The sequence below is a fragment of the Oncorhynchus nerka genome, linkage group LG14, assembly GCF_034236695.1.
Source record: "Oncorhynchus nerka isolate Pitt River linkage group LG14, Oner_Uvic_2.0, whole genome shotgun sequence".
In the NCBI taxonomy this organism is placed as follows: domain Eukaryota; kingdom Metazoa; phylum Chordata; class Actinopteri; order Salmoniformes; family Salmonidae; genus Oncorhynchus; species Oncorhynchus nerka.
This window is the reverse complement of record NC_088409.1, coordinates 709445-732689: the sequence shown is the minus strand read 5'-3', so window position 1 is coordinate 732689 and position 23245 is coordinate 709445. Positions and strand designations below refer to the sequence as shown.

General features: G+C 47.4%; 1 protein-coding gene across 2 annotated transcripts; it reads left to right on the top strand.

Annotated features, from left to right (window-relative positions):
* LOC135575081 (double-strand-break repair protein rad21 homolog A-like) lies at positions 1-23245 on the top strand. Of its 2 annotated transcripts, XM_065027249.1 has the most exons (14): positions 1-133; positions 889-1078; positions 1605-1734; positions 2279-2378; positions 2887-2993; positions 4135-4329; positions 5585-5707; positions 7163-7288; positions 12272-12495; positions 12887-13037; positions 14587-14720; positions 16249-16431; positions 17853-17933; positions 22141-23245. In XM_065027249.1, exons 2-14 carry the CDS (start codon positions 935-937, stop codon positions 22330-22332), a joined length of 1890 nt encoding a protein of 629 aa, XP_064883321.1. In that variant the 5' UTR covers positions 1-133; positions 889-934; the 3' UTR covers positions 22333-23245. The 2 variants fall into 2 exon arrangements, with proteins under 2 accessions (XP_064883321.1, XP_064883322.1); XM_065027250.1 differs by lacking the exons at positions 1-133; positions 889-1078; positions 1605-1734 and adding an exon at positions 1847-1864.

The window sequence follows — 23245 nt, the reverse complement described above, 5'->3', positions numbered from 1 at the left end:
TTAAAAGGACACTGAGCGGGAGGAAGTCTACTGGCGCCATCTTGATTCTTTTCATGAGTACAACAGGAAGAGACAATCGCTGGGAGTAATTGCATAATCATTGATATTTATTTTGAAAGGGGGGGTACAATCGGTAAGTTAAATATATTTTACTTTATGAAAAAAAAAATGATTTGTGAGTTTTGTGATCAGAAATTAGCGTGCACGCCGATGCTTTCTGTACCGGGGCCCTCCTACCAACTAGCGCGCCTGCTAACCGCTACCGGGGGGAAAAAAGTGTTTGCAGTTAATGCACGCACGCTCAGCACCGTCGCTAGTTAGCGTGAAATGATGCATCCCACAATTATGATCAATTATGATTACGCATTATCATGCTTCTCTTCTTATTTTGTTTACTTCGATATATTTTCCGAAATTGTTGCTAGGATTTCAAGCTAGCTAACTAGCTCTCTTGCTAACTGAACGGTTAACGTGAGCTAGCATGTTAGCATGCTAACCTAGCCATGTTCAATCAAAGCCCCAAGTAGTAGATTTTTTTTTCGGACAACTTTTAACTCGCAAGTCCACCAGTACTTGAACATGAGCTGCTAACTATATAAATCCTGTTTCAACCAGTACAATAATTAGCTAACTTAAGTTGTTTATTAGATTGCAAGGCAGATATTTCTGATTATTGGTCTCCTATCATCCAAAAAGCCAAAAGAGTCGTGAATGAGTCTGATCTTCAATCCAAAACGACACTTCATTTGTTGATATTAGCTACAACTACCGCCTATTTTGCATGTAGAATTTTCTTCCCAAAAGCTTAGCTACCTAAACATTTAGAGAAAGTTGCTATTTCACATTCCATCTTAATAAAGCTTTCAAATACGTCTTTCTCTATTCCAGGTGCTCTTACCCCCGGTTCTTCAAGAGCTAGCAACCAACCGGGACAATGTTCTACGCCCACTTTGTCCTGTCCAAACGTGGGCCTCTGGCCAAGATCTGGCTAGCGGCTCACTGGGACAAGAAGCTAACCAAGGCTCATGTGTTTGAATGTAACCTAGAGAGCAGTGTGGAGAGCATTATCTGCCCCAAGGTAAGCGGAGACCTGGCTAGCAGGTATCATGATTCATGTCTCTGTTGAATGCCCTTACACAATGAAGACCCAGTCTGAGAAGTCAGTCTCATCCCTTGGCTGTCCCATTGGCTAACCTTATTTCCGCATTGACCAAGCCAATAGTTTCAGATCTACGTGTGGAAGAAGTAGACATGGGTCTAATGATGGAACTAGCTAGTGACCAGATTAGTACCAGGCCGATTGACTGAGACTGCATGCATGTTACCCACATCGAGTAACATACCTTGGTAGTGACCACAGCTACTGGGTGATGCTTGCGGTTGACTGTTCTTCAGCCGATGGTGATGATGTAATGTGATCTATGGGACCTGTTCAGGAGGGCACATCATTACGCAACGTTCTAGAACTAGAAGTCTATTTTGTAGACCAGAAATGATTGTCAGATAGAATAGAGAATCATATCGTCTCTCTTCATTCTGTTTCAACAGCGTTCATAACATTTCACCACACTGAATACACCCATGGTTCTGTCTCCTCCCCCTAGGTGAAGATGGCACTGAGGACCTCCGGTCACCTCCTGCTCGGTGTGGTGAGGATCTACAACAGGAAGGCCAAGTACCTCCTGGCTGACTGTAATGAAGCCTTCATCAAGATCAAGATGGCTTTCAGACCAGGTGCGTAGCTTGGCTCTTATTATGGGACTAGGAAATAATCTTCATCAACGTGGCTTTCAGACCACGTGCGTAGCTTGGCTCTTATTATGGGACTAGGAAATAAACTTAATCAAGATGGCTTTCAGACCAGGTGCGTAGCTTGGCTCTTATTATGGGACTAGGAAATACACTTAATCAAGGTGGCTTTCAATCCAGGTATGTAGCTAGGGTGTTAAGTGACTAGGAATAAGGTTAATCAACGTGGCTTTCAGACCAGGTATGTAGCTAGTGTCTTATGGGACTAGGAATAAGCTTAATCAACGTGGCTTTCAGACCAGGTACTTGACTAGGAATAAGGTTAATCAACGTGGCTTTCAGACCAGGTACTTGACTAGGAATAAGGTTAATCGACGTGGCTTTCAGACCAGGTACTTGACTAGGAATAAGGTTAATCAACGTGGCTTTCAGACCAGGTACTTGACTAGGACTAAACTTGAAGAGATCAGGAGTTTGAGCGCCTGGTGATCCCAGTCTTACTGTTGTTTATTTGCTCACCACCCTCCAGGTGTGGTGGATCTGCCAGAGGAGAACAGAGAGGCTGCCTACAACGCTATCACCCTGCCGGAGGATTTCCACGACTTTGACCAACCCTTACCTGACCTTGAGTAAGTCATATAGATATATAGAAATAGATAGATATATAGATAGATATATAGATAGATAGATAGATAGATATATATATAGATAGAGATATAGATAGATATATAGAGATAGATATATAGAGATAGATATAGAGATAGATAGATATATATAGATAGAGATATAGATAGATATAGAGATATAGAGATAGATATATAGAGATATATAGATAGATTTATAGATATATATATATATCTCTATATATATATATATATATATTAGTGTCTATGGAGGAAGTTCCCTCCCAATACAACCCGACACAAGCCTCCCAGGAAGAGGACTGTTGCTAATTGTAACAGGCAACTAATGAGGATGCAAATCACCAAACAAGTATTCTCCTAATTTTAGGAGACCCCCGTCCCCTTCCTAACCAAATACAGATTGTACTCGGCTATCTGACATAAGGAACGGGTGATTATGCAGCGCTATAAGGAACTGAGTTGAAACGTTTTACACTGCCGTTTGTTTCCACAGCGACATAGACGTCGCCCAGCAGTTCACCCTGAACCAGAGCAGAGTGGAGGAGATCACCATGAGGGAGGAGGTGGGCAACCTCAGCCTCATGCAGGACAATGACTTTGGTAAGGAGCTGTCTGTCAATATTCCTGGCTTTTGTTCGACATAATCCAGTACTTTGGCGATCAAGAAAGTGTGTATATTTATTTCAACTCCCGCCTTTGGCTTGATGTCAATGTGGAGTTTACATCTTCCCCATGTGGGCCAGCCCCCTAGCAATTTTAGTTCTAGCCAATGAGCTTCAGCTCCTCCCATTTGAGTGACAGCTAGCCGGAGGCCTGCCCAGCGCTATCCAGGGCGGGCTCAACGGCCCAGTGGACACAGCAGGGAGAGAGAGAGCAACAACGTTGTGCACATTTGTGATGTATTATGCACATTTTTGTGGACCGCTTTTGGCTCGTGTGCTACTTTCAGAACTACTGGCTGAAAAGTATACAAAGTACCTGAGAATCTCTTTAACTGGGTTTTGGATCGCTACTGAATATGCATAGCAAGTCATGTTCATAATACACATTGTATTTCCCCTGTAAAAACCAACTGGTTCATGAATATGCAAATCTAAAACTAAGTCATACATTCTCATAATGCTACCTAGATTACCTAGCTGGAGACATTCTCATTATGCTAACTAGATTACCTAGCTGGAGACATATTCTCATTATGCTACCTAGATTACCTAGCTGGAGACATATTCTCATTATGCTACCTAGATTACCTAGCTGGAGACACATTCTCATAATGATAACTAGATTACCTAGCTGGAGACACATTCTCATAATGCTAACTAGATTACCTAGCTGGAGACATTCTCATAATGCTAACTAGATTACCTAGCTGGAGACATATGCTCATAATGCTAACTAGGTTACCTAGCTGGAGACATATGCTCATAATGCTAACTAGGTTACCTAGCTGGAGACATTCTCTCATTATGATAACTAGATTACCTAGCTGGAGACATTCTCATAATGCTAACTAGATTACCTAGCTGGAGACATTCTCTCATTATGATAACTAGATTACCTAGCTGGAGACACATTCTCATAATGCTAACTAGATTACCTAGCTGGAGACATACTTAGATTAGTTAGAATCAGACCTTCTCATGAATATTACCTTACCTTAATATTACCTTTACATCCCATCTCTTTGCCATTGGCTTTCCATGTATTGTAACAACCCTCTGTGTCCCTCCTGCGCTCCCAGCTGACTTTGGCATGGATGACCGTGAGATGATGAGGGTAGAGGGAGGCTTTGAAGAGGACATCATCCATGGAGCGGCAGCCTCTAATCTGCTGCTGGAGGCGGAGCCTGGGCCTGCTCAACTGCCGGACAAGTCCAACCACCTGGAGTACGACGACTTTGGAGACACCATGGAGAACAACGAAGGAGGAATGCTGGGTAGGGAGGAGGGGGGATGCTGGGTAGGGAGGGGGGATGCTGGGTAGGGAGAGGGGGATGCTGGGAGGGGGGGGGTGCTGGGTAGGGAGGGTTGGGGGTGCTGGGAAACCGCTCCATAGTGTCAACTGTTTCTGTGCTCTTAGGGAGGAGAATGCTGGGTAGGGAGGGAGGGGAATGCTGGGTAGGGAGGGAGGGGAATGCTGGGTAGGGAGGGAGGGGAATGCTGCGTAGGGAGGGAGGGGATGCTGGGTAGGGAGGGAGGGGAATGCTGGGTAGGGAGGGAGGGGGATGCTGGGAAACCGCCCCATAGTGTCAACTGTTTCTGTGCTCTTAGGGAGGGGAATGCTGGGTAGGGGAGGGAGGGGAATGCTGGGTAGGGAGGGAGGGGGATGCTGGGAAACCGCCCCATAGTGTCAACTGTTTCTGTGCTCTTAGGGAGGGGAATGCTGGGTAGGGAGGGAGGGGAATGCTGGGTAGGGAGGGAGGGGAATGCTGGGTAGGGAGGGAGGGGATGCTGGGAAACCGCCCCATAGTGTCAACTGTTTCTGTGCTCTTAGGGAGGGGAATGCTGGGTAGGGAGGGAGGGGAATGCTGGGTAGGGAGGGGGGGTGCTGGGAAACCGCCCCATGGTGTTTACTATCTGTGCTCTTAGGGAGGGAGGGGAATGTTGGGGAGGGAGGGAGGGGAATGCTGGGATACCGCCCCGTAGTGTTGACTGGTTCTGTGCTCTTAGGGAGGGGGATGCTGGGATACCGCCCCATAGCGTTGACTGTCTCTGGGCTCTTAGGGAGGGAGGGGAATGCTGGGATACCGCCCCATAGTGTTGGCTGTCTCTGTGCTCTTAGGGAGGGGAATGTTGGGTAGGGAGGGAGGGGAATGCTGGGATACCGCCCCATAGTGTTGACTGTCTCTGTGCTCTTAGGGAGGGAGGGGAATGCTGGGATACCGCCCCATAGTGTTGGCTGTCTCTGTGCTCTTAGGGAGGGGAATGTTGGGTAGGGAGGGAGGGGAATGCTGGGATACCGCCCCATAGTGTTGACTGTCTCTGTGCTCTTAGGGAGGGAGGGGAATGCTGGGATACCGCCCCATAGTGGTGACTGTCTCTGTGCTCTAAGCTGTGTGTTTGTGTGAAGGATTAATATAGTACTATTCTAAATTCAGGGTGATGCGATGACGGCAGTCAATGTGTTATCACCCCCCCCACTCCAAATGGTTTGTCCCGGAGCCTGAACCGTGTGTTGTCTCGTTTGTCCAGTGGATAAACTACTGTCCCAGGAGGATGGGGGTGGTATATTTGACGACCCTCCAGCCATCACAGAGAGCGTGATTCCCCCAGACCATGGAGACGATGACGACGACTTCGACAACCTACAGTCACGTACGTTCATTACCCAGACCAATGTGGTCATTTAAAATCTGTTGATCTTTCTCTCTTTCTGGGATAACATATCAGTGTGTTGTTCATTTGGGGCGTACCGTAGCAAATACTTTTCCCCAGCAGAAAACAAACACCTGTGTTCTCATTGGACAAGTTCAGGTTGTACCTCCCTGTTTCAAAACGTTTTCTCCCTACTGAACACTACCCGGATCACAAGCTTGTATGTTTGGTTAATCGATAACAATTCACAATTAAAATGACCTATGAACTTATTATTATTGATTTAACCATGACACAATTAAAACGTTTATTATTGATTTAACCATGACACCATTAAAACGTTTATTATTGATTTAACCATGACACAATTAAAACGTTTATTATTGATTTAACCATGACACCATTAAAACGTTTATTATTGATTTAACCATGACACCATTAAAACGTTTATTATTGATTTAACCATGACACCATTAAAACGTTTATTATTGATTTAACCATGACACAATTAAAACGTTTATTATTGATTTAACCATGACACAATTAAAACGTTTATTATTGATTTAACCATGACACAATTAAAACGTTTATTATTGATTTAACCATGACACAATTAAAACGTTTAATATTGATTTAACCATGACACCATTAAAACGTTTATTATCGACTTAACCATGACACAATTAAAACGACCTATGAACTTGTTTATTATTGATTTAACCATGACCCCATTAAAACGACCTATGAACTTGTTTATTATTGATTTAACCATGACACCATTAAAACGTTTATTGATTTAACCATGACACAATTAAAACGACCTATGAACTTGTTTATTATTGATTTAACCATGACCCCATTAAAACGACCTATGAACTTGTTTATTATCGACTTAACCATGACCCCATTAAAACGACCTATGAACTTGTTTATTATTGATTTAACCATGACCCCATTAAAACGACCTATGAACTTGTTTATTATTGATTTAACCATGACACCATTAAAACGACCTATGAACTTGTTTATTATTGACTTAACCATGACCCCATTAAAGCGACCTATGAACTTGTTTATTATTGATTTAACCATGACCCCATTAAACGACCTATGAACTTGTTTATTATTGATTTAACCATGACCCCATTAAAACGACCTATGAACTTGTTTATTATTGATTTAACCATGACCCCATTAAAACGACCTATGAACTTGTTTATTATTGATTTAACCATGACACCATTAAAACGACCTATGAACTTGTTTATTATTGACTTAACCATGACCCCATTAAAACGACCTATGAACTTGTTTATTATTGATTTAACCATGACCCCATTAAAACAACCTATGAACTTGTTTATTATTGATTTAACCATGACACCATTAAAACGACCTAGAAGATAATTACTGCTGTCATCACTCCCTGCATTAAGATGTGTTGTTGTGCCACAGCGGGTCCAGACAGTCCCGACTCCGGCCCAGTCGAGCCCCTGCCGGCCATGCAGGACCAGACGGAACAGACCACTCTGGTCCACAATGAGGAGGAGGCTTTTGCCTTGGAGCCCATCGACATCACTGGTGAGCAGCTCTCCTCTGTCAGAATAGTGGAGAGACACAACCCAAAAACACTTCTCTCAGCTCTCCTCTGTCAGAATAGTGGAGAGACACAACCAATAACACTTCTCTCAGCTCTCCTCTGTCAGAATAGTGGAGAGACACAACCCAAAAACACTTCTCTCAGCTCTCCTCTGTCAGAATAGTGTAGAGACACAACCCAAAAACACTTCTCTCAGCTCTCCTCTGTCAGAATAGTGGAGAGACACAACCCAAAAACACTTCTCTCAGCTCTCCTCTGTCAGAATAGTGGAGAGACACAACCCAAAAACACTTCTCTCAGTTCTCCTCTGTCAGAATAGTGGAGAGACACAACCCAAAAACACTTCTCTCAGCTCTCCTCTGTCAGAATAGTGGAGAGACACAACCAATAACACTTCTCTCAGCTCTCCTCTGTCAGAATAGTGGAGAGACACAACCCAAAAACACTTCTCTCAGCTCTCCTCTGTCAGAATAGTGGAGAGACACAACCAAAAACACTTCTCTCAGCTCTCCTCTGTCAGAATAGTGGAGAGACACAACCCAAAAACACTTCTCTCAGTTCTCCTCTGTCAGAATAGTGGAGAGACACAACCCAAAAACACTTCTCTCAGCTCTCCTCTGTCAGAATAGTGGAGAGACACAACCAATAACACTTCTCTCAGCTCTCCTCTGTCAGAATAGTGGAGAGACACAACCCAATAACACTTCTCTCAGCTCTCCTCTGTCAGAATAGTGGAGAGACACAACCCAATAACACTTCTCTCAGCTCTCCTCTGTCAGAATAGTGGAGAGACACAACCCAAAAACACTTCTCTCAGCTCTCCTCTGTCAGAATAGTGGAGAGACACAACCCAATAACACTTCTCTCAGCTCTCCTCTGTCAGAATAGTGGAGAGACACAACCCAATAACACTTCTCTCAGCTCTCCTCTGTCAGAATAGTGGAGAGACACAACCCAAAAACACTTCTCTCAGCTCTCCTCTGTCAGAATAGTGTAGAGACACAACCCAAAAACACTTCTCTCAGCTCTCCTCTGTCAGAATAGTGGAGAGACACAACCCAATAACACTTCTCTCAGCTCTCCTCTGTCAGAATAGTGGAGAGACACAACCAATAACACTTCTCTCAGCTCTCCTCTGTCAGAATAGTGGAGAGACACAACCCAAAAACACTTCTCTCAGCTTGTCTGGTGAGCAGCTCTCCTCTGTCAGAATAGTGTAGAGACACAACCCAAAAACACTTCTCTCAGCTCTCCTCTGTCAGAATAGTGGAGAGACACAACCCAATAACACTTCTCTCAGCTCTCCTCTGTCAGAATAGTGGAGAGACACAACCAATAACACTTCTCTCAGCTCTCCTCTGTCAGAATAGTGGAGAGACACAACCCAATAACACTTCTCTCAGCTCTCCTCTGTCAGAATAGTGGAGAGACACAACCCAAAAACACTTCTCTCAGCTCTCCTCTGTCAGAATAATGTAGAGACACAACCCAAAAACACTTCTCTCAGCTCTCCTCTGTCAGAATAGTGGAGAGACACAACCCAAAAACACTTCTCTCAGCTCTCCTCTGTCAGAATAGTGGAGAGACACAACCCAAAAACACTTCTCTCAGCTTGTCTGGTGAGCAGCTCTCCTCTGTCAGAATAGTGTAGAGACACAACCCAAAAACACTTCTCTCAGCTCTCCTCTGTCAGAATAGTGGAGAGACACAACCCAATAACACTTCTCTCAGCTCTCCTCTGTCAGAATAGTGGAGAGACACAACCAATAACACTTCTCTCAGCTCTCCTCTGTCAGAATAGTGGAGAGACACAACCCAATAACACTTCTCTCAGCTCTCCTCTGTCAGAATAGTGGAGAGACACAACCAATAACACTTCTCTCAGCTCTCCTCTGTCAGAATAGTGGAGAGACACAACCCAATAACACTTCTCTCAGCTCTCCTCTGTCAGAATAGTGGAGAGACACAACCCAAAAACACTTCTCTCAGCTCTCCTCTGTCAGAATAATGTAGAGACACAACCCAAAAACACTTCTCTCAGCTCTCCTCTGTCAGAATAGTGGAGAGACACAACCCAAAAACACTTCTCTCAGCTCTCCTCTGTCAGAATAGTGGAGAGACACAACCCAAAAACACTTCTCTCAGCTTGTCTGGTGAGCAGCTCTCCTCTGTCAGAATAGTGTAGAGACACAACCCAAAAACACTTCTCTCAGCTCTCCTCTGTCAGAATAGTGTAGAGACACAACCGAAAACACTATTTCATTGACTGTTAAAATGTGAATCTGCTATAAAAACAACGCTGTGAAAAAGTATTTGCCCCCTTTTTCTGATTTAAAATAAATAAATAAAAAATAGTAAAATTATTTTGGATATTTCTGATACTGAATGTTATCAGATCTTCAACCAAAACCTGATATTAGATAAAGGGGAACCTGAGTTCACAAATAACAAGGAAAAGGTATAGTTATACTTAAAGCATCCCCCAAAACCATCACAATACCACCACCATGCTTGACCGTTGGTATGAGGTTCTTACTGTGGGATGCAGTGTTTGGTTAAAATTTGAAGTTTTATTGAGTTGTAAAGGAGGCAATTACTTTTTCACCGGGGAATTGGGTGTTGAATAACTATATAATAATAATATATTTAATTATTTCTATACTCTGGTTCCCTTTATCTAATATTAGGTTTTGGTTGAAAATCTGATTTACATTTCAGTATCAAAAGTATGCCAAACAAATCTTTCTTCCCAGCAAAGCGGTGTTGGGTACTTTTAATCTCTAGTTCTGTAAAAACACAATGAAAAACACTTCAGTTGTCTCCGCTTGTCTGGAACTAAGAGAATAACTTGAGTTGTCTCAGCTTGTCTGGAACTAAGAGAATAACTTGTTGTCTCAGCTTGTCTGGAACTAAGAGAATAACTTGAGTTGTCTCAGCTTGTCTGGAACTAAGAGAATAACTTGAGTTGTCTCCGCTTGTCTGGAACTAAGAGAATAACTTGAGTTGTCTCAGCTTGTCTGGAACTAAGAGAATAACTTGAGTTGTCTCAGCTTGTCTGGAACTAAGAGAATAACTTGAGTTGTCTCCGCTTGTCTGGAACTAAGAGAATAACTTGAGTTGTCTCCGCTTGTCTGGAACTAAGAGAATAACTTGAGTTGTCTCCGCTTGTCTGGAACTAAGAGAATAACTTGAGTTGCCTCCGCTTGTCTGGAACTAAGAGAATAACTTGAGTTGCCTCTGGTTGCCTCTGATATTGTTGAACATTGACACCACAGGGACTTGATATGGTTGAACATTGACACCACAGGGACTTGATATGGTTGAACATTGACACCACAGGGACTTGATATGGTTGAACATTGACACCACAGGGACTTGATATGGTTGAACATTGACACCACAGGGACTTGATATGGTTGAACATTGACACCACAGGGACTTGATATGGTTGAACATTGACACCACAGGGACTTGATATGGTTGAACATTGACACCACAGGGACTTGAGCTTTGGAAGAATCTCCTTTTCTTTGAATGACTCCAGTCTGCGTACGAAACCCGGAAATAAACACCTGCCCCCTGCTGGCGAAGAATCACCTTCTTTATTCTGCTAACGTTTCAGCTAACCTATCAAACTTCTTTATTCTGCTAACGTTTCAGCTAACCTATCAAACTTCTTTATTCTGCTAACGTTTCAGCTAACCTATCAAACTTCTTTATTCTGCTAACGTTTCAGCTAACCTATCAAACTTCTTTATTCTGCTAACGTTTCAGCTAACCTATCAAACTTCTTTATTCTGCTAACGTTTCAGCTAACCTATCAAACTTCTTTATTCTGCTAACGTTTCAGCTAACCTATCAAACTTCTTTATTCTGCTAACGTTTCAGCTAACCTATCAAACTTCTCGCTCTGTGGCAGAAGAAAACTAATGTTAAAGAAATGGGGATTTTTGGTCATTAGTGGGAAAATGACATCCACACTTCTGTCTAGTGAACGAGAATGACATCCACACTTCTGTCTAGTGAACGAGAATGACATCCACACTTCTGTCTAGTGTCAGAGAATGACATCCGCACTTCTCTGTCTAGTGAACGAGAATGACATCCGCACTTCTCTGTCTAGTGAACGAGAATGACATCCGCACTTCTCTGTCTAGTGAACGAGAATGACATCCGCACTTCTCTGTCTAGTGAACGAGAATGACATCCGCACTTCTCTGTCTAGTGAACGAGAATGACATCCGCACTTCTCTGTCTAGTGAACGAGAATGACATCCGCACTTCTCTGTCTAGTGAACGAGAATGACATCCGCACTTCTCTGTCTAGTGAACGAGAATGACATCCGCACTTCTCTGTCTAGTGAACGAGAATGACATCCGCACTTCTCTGTCTAGTGAACGAGAATGACATCCGCACTTCTCTGTCTAGTGAACGAGAATGACATCCGCACTTCTCTGTCTAGTGAACGAGAATGACATCCGCACTTCTCTGTCTAGTGAACGAGAATGACATCCGCACTTCTCTGTCTAGTGAACGAGAATGACATCCGCACTTCTCTGTCTAGTGACAGAGAATGACATCCGCACTTCTCTGTCTAGTGAACGAGAATGACATCCGCACTTCTCTGTCTAGTGAACGAAGAATGACATCCGCACTTCTCTGTCTAGTGAACGAGAATGACATCCGCACTTCTCTGTCTAGTGAACGAGAATGACATCCGCACTTCTCTGTCTAGTGAACGAGAATGACATCCGCACTTCTCTGTCTAGTGAACGAGAATGACATCCGCACTTCTCTGTCTAGTGTCAGAATGACATCCGCACTTCTGTCTAGTGAACGAGAATGACATCCGCACTTCTGTCTAGTGAACGAGAATGACATCCGCACTTCTGTCTAGTGAACGAGAATGACATCCACACTTCTCTGTCTAGTGTCAGAATGACATCCACACTTCTCTGTCTAGTGAAAGAGACCAAGGCGAAGAGGAAGAGGAAGCTGATTGTCGACAACCTGAAAGAGCTGGACAGTAAATCGATCCGCGCCCAGCTCAGCGACTACTCGGACATCGTGACCACGTTGGACCTGGCCCCTCCCACCAAGAAGCTGATGATGTGGAAAGAGACCGGAGGAGTGGAGAAACTCTTCTCTCTCCCCGCACAGCCGCTCTGGAACAGCAAACTGTTGAAGGTAAGAGACCGGAGGAGTGGAGAAACTCTTCTCTCTCCCCGCACAGCCGCTCTGGAACAGCAAACTGTTGAAGGTAAGAGACAGGAGGAGATCAAAGCACAGCCGCTCTGGAACAGCAACCTGTTGAAGGTAAGAGACAGGAGGAGATCAAAGCACAGCAAACTGTTGAAGGTAAGAGACAGGAGGAGATCAAAGCACAGCCGCTCTGGAACAGCAAACTGTTGAAGGTAAGAGACAGGAGGAGATCAACACACAGCCGCTCTGGAACAGCAAACTGAACTATGTCCTGTGTTGTCAGATGTTCACACGGTGCCTGACTCCCCTGGTGCCTGATGAGATGAGGAAGAGGAGGAAGGGTGGAGAGGCACTGAACTATGTCCTGTTTTGTCAGATGTTCACGCGGTGCCTGACTCCCCTGGTGCCCGATGAGATGAGGAAGAGGAGGAAGGGAGGAGAGGCTGATAGTCTGGATGAGTTCCTGAAGGACCTGGAGAACCCCGAGGTGCCCAGAGAGGAGGCTCTGTCTGGCAGGGACGTTATTGGTAAGTTACCTTCAGCCTCCCACCCCTCATATACTAACCCCAGAGAGGAGGCTCTGTCTGGCAGGGACGTTATTGGTAAGTTACCTTCAGCCTCCCACCCCTCATATACTAACCCCAGAGAGGAGGCTCTGTCTGGCAGGGACGTTATTGGTAAGTTACCTTCAGCCTCCCACCCCTCATATACTAACCCCAGAGAGGAGGCTTTCTCCCTGTCTCACCCCTCATATACTAACCCCAGAGAGGAGGCTTTCTTCCTGTCTCACCCCTCATATACTAACCCCAGAGAGGAGGCTGTCTCACCCCTCATATACTAACCCCAGGGAGGAGGCTGTCTCACCCCTCATATACTAACCCCAGAGAGGAGGCTGTCTCACCCCTCATATACTAACCCCAGAGAGGAGGCTGTCCCACCCCTCATATACTAACCCCAGAGAGGAGGCTGTCCCACCCCTCATATACTAACCCCAGAGAGGAGGCTGTCTCACCCCTCATATACTAACCCCAGAGAGGAGGCTGTCCCACCCCTCATATACTAACCCCAGAGAGGAGGCTGTCCCACCCCTCATATACTAACCCCAGAGAGGAGGCTGTCCCACCCCTCATATACTAACCCCAGAGAGGAGGCTGTCTCCCTGTCTCACCCCTCATATACTAACCCCAGAGAGGAGTCTGTCTCCCTGTCTCACCCCTCATATACTAACCCCAGAGAGGAGGCTTTCTCCATGTCTCACCCCTCATATACTAACCCCAGAGAGGAGGCTGTCCCACCCCTCATATACTAACCCCAGAGAGGAGGCTGTCTCCCTGTCTCACCCCTCATATACTAACCCCAGAGAGGAGGCTGTCTCCCTGTCCCACCCCTCATATACTAACCCCAGAGAGGAGGCTGTCTCACCCCTCATATACTAACCCCAGAGAGGAGGCTGTCTCACCCCTCATATACTAACCCCAGAGAGGAGGCTGTCCCACCCCTCATATACTAACCCCAGAGAGGAGGCTGTCCCACCCCTCATATACTAACCCCAGAGAGGAGGCTGTCCCACCCCTCATATACTAACCCCAGGGAGGAGGCTGTCTCACCCCTCATATACTAACCCCAGAGAGGAGGCTGTCTCACCCCTCATATACTAACCCCAGAGAGGAGGCTGTCCCACCCCTCATATACTAACCCCAGAGAGGAGGCTGTCTCACCCCTCATATACTAACCCCAGAGAGGAGGCTGTCCCACCCCTCATATACTAACCCCAGAGAGGAGGCTGTCCCACCCCTCATATACTAACCCCAGAGAGGAGGCTGTCCCACCCCTCATATACTAACCCCAGAGAGGAGGCTGTCCCACCCCTCATATACTAACCCCAGAGAGGAGGCTGTCCCACCCCTCATATACTAACCCCAGAGAGGAGGCTGTCCCACCCCTCATATACTAACCCCAGAGAGGAGGCTGTCCCACCCCTCGTATACTAACCCCAGAGAAGGTTTTCTCCATCTCTCTCCTCAGACCAGACCTGTCATTATCAAACCAACCCTGTGTCTCTCTCTCTCTCCTCAGACCAGACCATCATGGAGGAACCCAGTATGCTGCAGGCCTCAGCCATGGAGGGAAGTAGGACCACCCTGGATGAGTCTGTCATGCCACCACCGTCCACCCCACACGGACTCAAACACAAGGAGGCTGGCCTGCCTGTGAGTACTGCTGCTTTCATTCAGGAGGCTGGCCTGCCTGTGAGTACTGCTGCTTTCATTCAGGAGGCTGGCCTGCCTGTGAGTACTGCTGCTTTCATTCAGGAGGCTGGCCTGCCTGTGAGTACTGCTGCTTTCATTCAGGAGGCTGGCCTGCCTGTGAGTACTGCTGCTTTCATTCAGGAGGCTGGCCTGCCTGTGAGTACTGCTGCTTTCATTCAGGAGGCTGGCCTGCCTGTGAGTACTGCTGCTTTCATTCAGGAGGCTGGCCTGTCTGAGTACTGCTGCTTTCATTCAGGAGGCTGGCCTGCCTGTGAGTACTGCTGCTTTCATTCAGGAGGCTGGCCTGCCTGTGAGTACTGCTGCTTTCATTCAGGGGGCTGGCCTGCCTGTGAGTACTGCTGCTTTCATTCAGGGGGCTGGCCTGCCTGTGAGTACTGCTGCTTTCATTCAGGGGGGCTGGCCTGCCTGTGAGTACTGCTGCTTTCATTCAGGAGGCTGGCCTGCCTGTGAGTACTGCTGCTTTCATTCAGGAGGCTGGCCTGCCTGTGAGTACTGCTGCTTTCATTCAGGAGGCTGGGGTAGCCTAGTGGTTAGGTGTAGGCGGCTGCCTAGTGGTTAGAGTGAGGCGGCAGGGTAGCCTAGTGGTTGAGTACTGCTGCCTAGTTTCATTCAGGAGGCTGGCCTGCTAGTGGTTAGAGTGTAGGCGGCAGGGTGCCTAGTGGTTTCATTCAGTGGTTAGGCTGGCCAGGGTAGCCTAGTGGTTAGAGTGTAGAGGCGGCAGGGTAGCCTAGTGGTTCAGGAGGCTGTAGCCTAGTGGTTAGAGTGTAGAGGCGGCAGGGTAGCCTAGTGGTTAGAGGTAGCCTAGTGGTTAGAGTGTAGAGGCGGCAGGGTAGCCTAGTGGTTAGAGTGTAGAGGCGGCAGGGTAGCCTAGTGGTTAGAGTGTAGAGGCGGCAGGGTAGCCTAGTGGTTAGAGTGTAGAGGCGGCAGGGTAGCCTAGTGGTTAGAGTGTAGAGGCGGCAGGGTAGCCTAGTGGTTAGAGTGTTGGACTAATAACCAAAAGGTTGCAAGTTCAAATCCCAGACCTGACAAGGTACAAATCTGTTGTTCTGCCTCTGAACAAGGCAGTTAACCCACTGTTCCCCGGTAGGCCGTCATTGTAAAAATAAGAATTTGTTCTTAACTGACTTGCCTAGTTAAATGAAGGTAAAATAAATACATTTTAAAAACCCCGTCAGAATGGATATGGAACAACCAGCCAGCAATGGAATCATTCATGTTTTGTCCATTTCCTGTGACTAGTTGTCTTACCTACTGTAGTCGGATGCACCTAGTTAAGTCTCTGAATCAGAGCATCTGCTACACTTACATAATGTTAAACGATGTGCGTAACCCCCCCCCCCCCAATAATAACAGCAAAGTGTATTTAAATGTATTCAACTACCAGTAATGAAAAGGTTGATGTTTTGTCTTGCCTCTGACTAGTTCTGGTATGTGTATCCAACAACCCTCTCTCGTCTCGTCCATTTAGATGGGAGCCCAGGAGCCTCAGGCTGATCTCTCAGTCCTCTCCATGGCCCAGGTAGACCTGCCCCAGGTAGACCTGCCCCAGGTAGACCTGCCCCCAGAGGAGAGCCTCAGCCTCACACAGCTGGTCCCTGAGCTGGATCTGCTGGACAAGGAGAAGAAGGACAAGGATGACAGTGATGAGGAGGTGAGTGGTGGCAACTTACTATCAGAGAGGGTTTATATGGGGGGGAGGGTAGAGACTGGGGAGGGGGGGGGGTAGAGACCTGGGGGTTGGGGAGGAGGGGAGGGTAGAGACCTGGGGGGGGGAGGGGGAGGGTAGAGACCTGGAGGGGAGGGTAGAGACCTGGGGGGAGGGTAGAGACCTGGGGGGGGGAGGGTAGAGACCTGGGGGGGAGAGGGGGGGGAGTGGAGACCTGGGGGGAGGGGGGGGGGTAGAGACCTGGGGGGGGGGGAGGGTAGAGACCTGGGGGGGGGAGGGGGTAGAGACCTGGGGGGGGAGGGGAGGGAGGGTAGAGAGGAGGAGGGGGTAGAGACCTGGGGGGGGGGGGTAGAGACCTGGGGGGGGGAGGAGGGGGAGGGTAGAGACCTGGGGGGGGAGGAGGAGGGGTAGAGACCTGGGGGAGGAGGGGAGGGTAGAGACCTGGGGGAGGGGAGGGTAGAGAGGAGGGGTAGAGACCTGGGGGGAGGGGAGGGTAGAGACCTGAGGGGGGGGGAGGGTAGAGACCTGGGGGGGGGGAGAGACCTGGGGGGGGTAGAGACCTGGGGGGGAGGGGAGGGTAGAGACCTGAGGGGGGGAGGGTAGAGACCTGGGGGAGGAGGGGAGGGGTAGAGACCTGGGGGGGAGGGGAGGGTAGAGACCTGGGGGGGAGGAGGGGAGGGTAGAGACCTGGGGGGAGGGGGAGGGTAGAGAGGAGGGGGTAGAGACCTGGAGGGGAGGGTAGAGACCTGGGGGGAGGAGGGGGTAGAGACCTGGGGGGGAGGGGAGGGTAGAGAGGGGGGAGGGGGGAGGGTAGAGACCTGGGGGGGGGGGAGGGTAGAGACCTGGGGGGGTAGAGACCTGGGGGGGAGGGGGAGGGTAGAGACCTGGGGGGAGGGGAGAGGGTAGAGACCTGGGGGGGGGGGGGGTAGAGACCTGGGGGGGGAGGGAGGGTAGAGACCTGGGGGGAGGGGGGAGGGTAGAGACCTGGGGGGGGGGTAGAGACCTGGGGGGGAGGGGAGGGTAGAGACCTGGGGGGAGGGGAGGGTAGAGACCTGGGGGGAGGAGGGGAGGGTAGAGACCTGGAGGGGACCTGGAGGAGGAGGGGAGGGTAGAGACTCTTCACTCTTGGGGTCAACTTGGGGGGAGGAGGGGAGGGTAGAGACCTGGGGGGGGGGGAGGGTAGAGACCTTCACTCTTGGGGAGGGGGTAGAGAGACTCTTCACTCTTGGGGTCAACTTGAACCTTAGCTTGATAAACACCTCAACAATTTGACCTCAACTGGCCTGATGGAAAAGTAACATTTGTGGGTAATACACATCTATGATACCTTTGGAGATGAATGGACTGTGTCCAGCCACCTTGAGGTCCTGCATGTTTTCAGAGTGTGTGTGTGTGTGTGTTTGCAGGAGGAGGAGGGGGATCCAACTCAGGACCAGGAGGAGAAGAGGTGGAATAAGAGGACCCAGCAGATGCTGCACGGCCTTCAGGTAAACAAATATCTTGTTATTCACTTCTTCAAGTAAACAAACAAACTATGCTAATGTTCTGTTGGGAATTAGAGGTACAGAATATTACATTTCCATGTGGAAAACTGCTATAATGGAAAACAGGTCGTTGGAGAATATCTGATGACATCTGATGTCTACATCTGGTGATATCTGATGTCTACATCTGGTGATATCTGATGTCTACATCTGGTGATATCTGATATCTACATCTGGTATCTACATCTGGTGATATCTGATGTCTACATCTGGTGATATCTGATGTCTACATCTGGTGATATCTGATGTCTACATCTGGTGATATCTGATGTCTACATCTGGTGATATCTGATGTCTACATCTGGTGATATCTGATGTCTACATCTGGTGATATCTGATGTCTACATCTGGTGATATCTGATGTCTACATCTGGTATCTACATCTGATGATATCTACATCTGGTGATATCTGATGATATCTACATCTGGTGATATCTGATGATATCTACATCTGGTTTCTACATCTGGTGATATCTGATGTCTACATCTGGTGATATCTGATGTCTACATCTGGTGATATCTGATGTCTACATCTGGTGATATCTGATGTCTACATCTGGTGATATCTGATGTCTACATCTGGTGATATCTGGTATCTACATCTGGTATCTACATCTGGTGATATCTGATGTCTACATCTGGTGATATCTGATGTCTACATCTGGTGATATCTGGTATCTACATCTGGTGATATCTGGTATCTACATCTGGTTTCTACATCTGGTGATATCTGATGTCTACATCTGGTGATATCTGATGTCTACATCTGGTGATATCTGATGTCTACATCTGGTGATATCTGATGTCTACATCTGGTGATATCTGATGTCTACATCTGGTGATATCTGATGTCTACATCTGGTGATATCTGATGTCTACATCTGGTGATATCTGATGTCTACATCTGGTGATATCTGATGTCTACATCTGGTGATGTCTGATGTCTACATCTGGTGATATCTGATGTCTACATCTGATGTCTACATCTGGTGATATCTGATGTCTACATGATATCTGATGTCTACATCTGGTGATATCTGATGTCTACATCTGGTGATATCTGATGTCTACATCTGGTGATATCTGATGTCTACATCTGGTGATATCTGATGTCTACATCTGGTGATATCTGATGTCTACATCTGGTGATATCTGATGTCTACATCTGGTGATATCTGATGTCTACATCTGGTGATATCTGATGTCTACATCTGGTGATATCTGATGTCTACATCTGGTGATATCTGATGTCTACATCTGGTGATATCTGATGTCTACATCTGGTGATATCTGGTATCTACATCTGGTGATATCTGGTATCTACATCTGGTGATATCTGGTGTCTACATCTGGTGATATCTGATGTCTACATCTGGTGATATATCTACATCTGGTGATATCTGGTATCTACACATCTGGTGATATCTGATGTCTACATCTGGTGATATCTGATGTCTACATCTGGTGATATCTGATGTCTACATCTGGTGATATTTGATGTCTACATCTGGTGATATCTGATGTCTACATCTGGTGATATCTGATGTCTACATCTGGTGATATCTGATGTCTACATCTGGTGATATCTGATGTCTACATCTGGTGATATCTGATGTCTACATCTGGTGATATCTGATGTCTACATCTGGTGATATCTGATGTCTACATCTGGTGATATCTGATGTCTACATCTGGTGATATCTGATGTCTACATCTGGTGATATCTACATCTGATGTCTACATCTGGTGATATCTGATGTCTACATCTGGTGATATCTGATGTCTACATCTGGTGATATCTGATGTCTACATCTGGTGATATCTGATGTCTACATCTGGTGATATCTGATGTCTACATCTGGTGATATCTGATGTCTACATCTGGTGATATCTGATGTCTACATCTGGTGATATCTGATGTCTACATCTGGTGATATCTGATGTCTACATCTGGTGATATTTGATGTCTACATCTGGTTTCTACATCTGGTGATATCTGATGTCTACATCTGGTGATATCTGATGTCTACATCTGGTGATGTCTACATCTGGTGATATCTGATGTCTACATCTGGTGATATCTGATGTCTACATCTGGTGATATCTGAGGTCTACATCTGGTGATATCTGAGGTCTACATCTGGTGATATCTACATCTGGTGATATCTGATGTCTACATCTGATGAGCTGTTCAGGTTCATCTGGTGATATCTGATGTCTACATATGATGAGCTGTTCAGGTTCATCTGGTTGTCTGGAGGCAACTGACTTCATATCTTAGCGGTCATTCCATCATCTCTTATTTGGGCGAACCACTTTCTCCTGGGTCGGTCTGTTTTCTAGCTGGACGAACCCCTGGGTCGGTCTGTTATCTGGACGACCCCATCTGGTCTGTTATCTAGCTGACCCCCTGGGTCGGTCTGTTATCTAGCTGGACGACCCCTGGGTCGGTCTGTCATCTAGCTGGACGACCCCTGGGTCGGTCTGTTATCTAGTCGGACACCCCTGGGTCGGTCTGTTATCTACGCTGGACGACCCCCTGGGTCGGTCTGTTATCTAGCCGGACGACCCCCTGGGTCGGTCTGTTATCTAGCTGGACGACCCCCTGGGTCGGTCTGTTATCTAGCTGGACGACCCCCTGGGTCGGTCTGTTATCTAGCTGGATGACCTTCTGGGTCGGTCTGTTATCTAGCTGGACGACCCCCTGGGTCGGTCTGTTATCTAGCTGGACGACCTTCTGGGTCGGTCTGTTATCCTGGGACACCCCTGGGTGGTCTGTTATCTAGCCGGACGACCCCCTGGGTCGGTCTGTTATCTAGCTGGGACCCCTGGGTCGGTCTGTTATCTAGCTGGACGACCCCCTGGGTCGGTCTGTTATCTAGCTGGACGACCCCCTGGGTCGGTCTGTTATCTAGCTGGACGACCCCCTGGGTCGGTCTGTTATCTAGCTGGACGACCCCCTGGGTCGGTCTGTTTTCTAGCTGGACGACCCCCCCTGGGTCTGTCTGTTTTCTAGCTGGACGACCCCCCCTGGGTCGGTCTGTTATCTCGCTGGACGACCCCCTGGGTCGGTCTGTTATCTAGCTGGACGACCTTCTGGGTCGGTCTGTTATCTAGCTGGACGACCCCCTGGGTCGGTCTGTTATCTAGCTGGACGACCCCCTGGGTCGGTCTGTCATCTAGCTGGACGACCCCCTGGGTCGGTCTGTTATCTAGCCGGACGACCCCTGGGTCGGTCTGTTATCTCTACCCCCTGGGTCGGTCTGGACGGACGACCCCCTGGGTCGGTCTGTTATCTAGCTGGACGACCCCCTGGGTCGGTCTGTTATCTCGCTGGACGACCCCCTGGGTCGGTCTGTTATCTAGCTGGACGACCTTCTGGGTCGGTCTGTTATCTAGCTGGACGACCCCCTGGGTCGGTCTGTTATCTAGCTGGACGACCTCCTGGGTCGGTCTGTTATCTAGCTGGACGACCCCCTGGGTCGGTCTGTTATCTAGCCGGACGACCCCCTGGGTCGGTCTGTTATCTAGCTGGACGACCCCCTGGGTCGGTCTGTTATCTAGCTGGACGACCCCCTGGGTCGGTCTGTTATCTAGCTGGACGACCCCCTGGGTCGGTCTGTTATCTAGCTGGACGACCCCCTGGGTCGGTCTGTTATCTAGCTGGACGACCCCCTGGGTCGGTCTGTTTCTAGCTGGACGACCCCCTGGGTCTGTCTGTTTTCTAGCTGGACGACCCCCCCTGGGTCGGTCTGTTATCTCGCTGGACGACCCCCTGGGTCGGTCTGTTATCTAGCTGGACGACCTTCTGGGTCGGTCTGTTATCTAGCTGGACGACCCCCTGGGTCGGTCTGTTATCTAGCTGGACGACCCCCTGGGTCGGTCTGTTTTCTAGCTGGACGACCCCCCCTGGGTCGGTCTGTTATCTAGCTGGACGACCCCCTGGGTCGGTCTGTTTCTAGCTGGACGACCCCCTGGGTCGGTCTGTTATCTAGCTGGACGACCCCCTGGGTCGGTCTGTTATCTAGCTGGACGACCCCCTGGGTCGGTCTGTTATCTCGCTGGACGACCCCCTGGGTCGGTCTGTTATCTGGTTGAACAGACCATTGATCAGTAAGGTGACCGTCTCTCTGTTCTCTCCTCTCTACAGCGAGTCATGGCCAAGACGGGAGCCGAGCAGGTCAGCTTGTTGGCGCTGTGTCGAGACAACAACAAGAAGCAGGCGGCCGCCAAGTTCTACAGTTTCCTGGTTCTGAAGAAACAGCAGGCCATCGAGCTCAACCAGACCGAGCCTTACAGTGACATCATCGCTACAGCCGGACCAAGATTCCACCTGGTTTAGACACTGCCTGAGGTCCAAATGCCACTGGTTCCTATACAGCGCCCTACTTTTGACCAGAGCCTCCTAGGGTTCTGGGCAAAAGTAGTGCACTATATAGGGAATGTGGTGCCATTTGGGAATGTCTTTTTCACTATTTTTATGTATGTTTTAGTTGTTTTTTTTGCCTTTTTGTTGGGGGGTGGGGGGTCCTAAATGCTAACTTTGAAAAGGATTGTACTGTTTCTACCACCAACTGAATCATGCAGTATTGTTGTTTTTTTAGTGAGAAATGCATTTATCCAGTATATTTATATTTCCTGTCTAGTTGTTTTTTTTTTTTTTTTTTCATTTTGTAAAGCTTTCCGACCACACTCGTTGTTTTGTTTTGGGGAGGGGGGGGTTGGGAACAATACATGTCCCATTGCTCTGCAACGGTCAAATTCATCAAAAGATTCATCAAATTTTTAGTCTCCAATCAAGAATTCCCCTCCAAAAAAAATAGTGTAAGAACATTAGTCTTTCATGCTACATACATGCTGTTTACAGGTACTGTTATATCATGAGAGAAATGGAATAAGTGCTCTTCACCTCGAGGTCTTCCTCATTGCACTTGACATAAAATTCTGGTTTTCATGAGAGAGAAAAAAAAAATCATTTTTTTTAGTTTTTACAGGTTGTTATTTGTGTTTATAAATTGGCTATATTACGACTAGCATTGAATTGTATTGTTTAGGTGTATAATAATAATGCCCATTTTATTCCCGTTGCGTTTTGTACCTCCAACAGCTATGTTTGTTGTCGTTGCGTAAAGTAACTAGACGCTTGCACATGTTTCAATGAAAGTTGGATGATCCCGTGTTTTTTTAAGTCTTATGGTTAACTAGCTGTTGTGATACTTCTGTAAAGAATTTGAAATAAAAAAGTGTTTTAATTA

Excerpts from the sequence above, each read along its gene's own strand:
- LOC135575081 (XM_065027249.1), top strand. The coding sequence starts at position 935 with ATGTTCTACGCCCACTTTGTCCTGTCCAAACGTGGGCCTCTGGCCAAG. Across the intron at positions 1,079-1,604 it reads AGAGCATTATCTGCCCCAAG|GTGAAGATGGCACTGAGGAC; the intron begins GTAAGCGGAGAC and ends TCCTCCCCCTAG. Across the intron at positions 2,379-2,886 it reads CAACCCTTACCTGACCTTGA|CGACATAGACGTCGCCCAGC; the intron begins GTAAGTCATATA and ends TTGTTTCCACAG.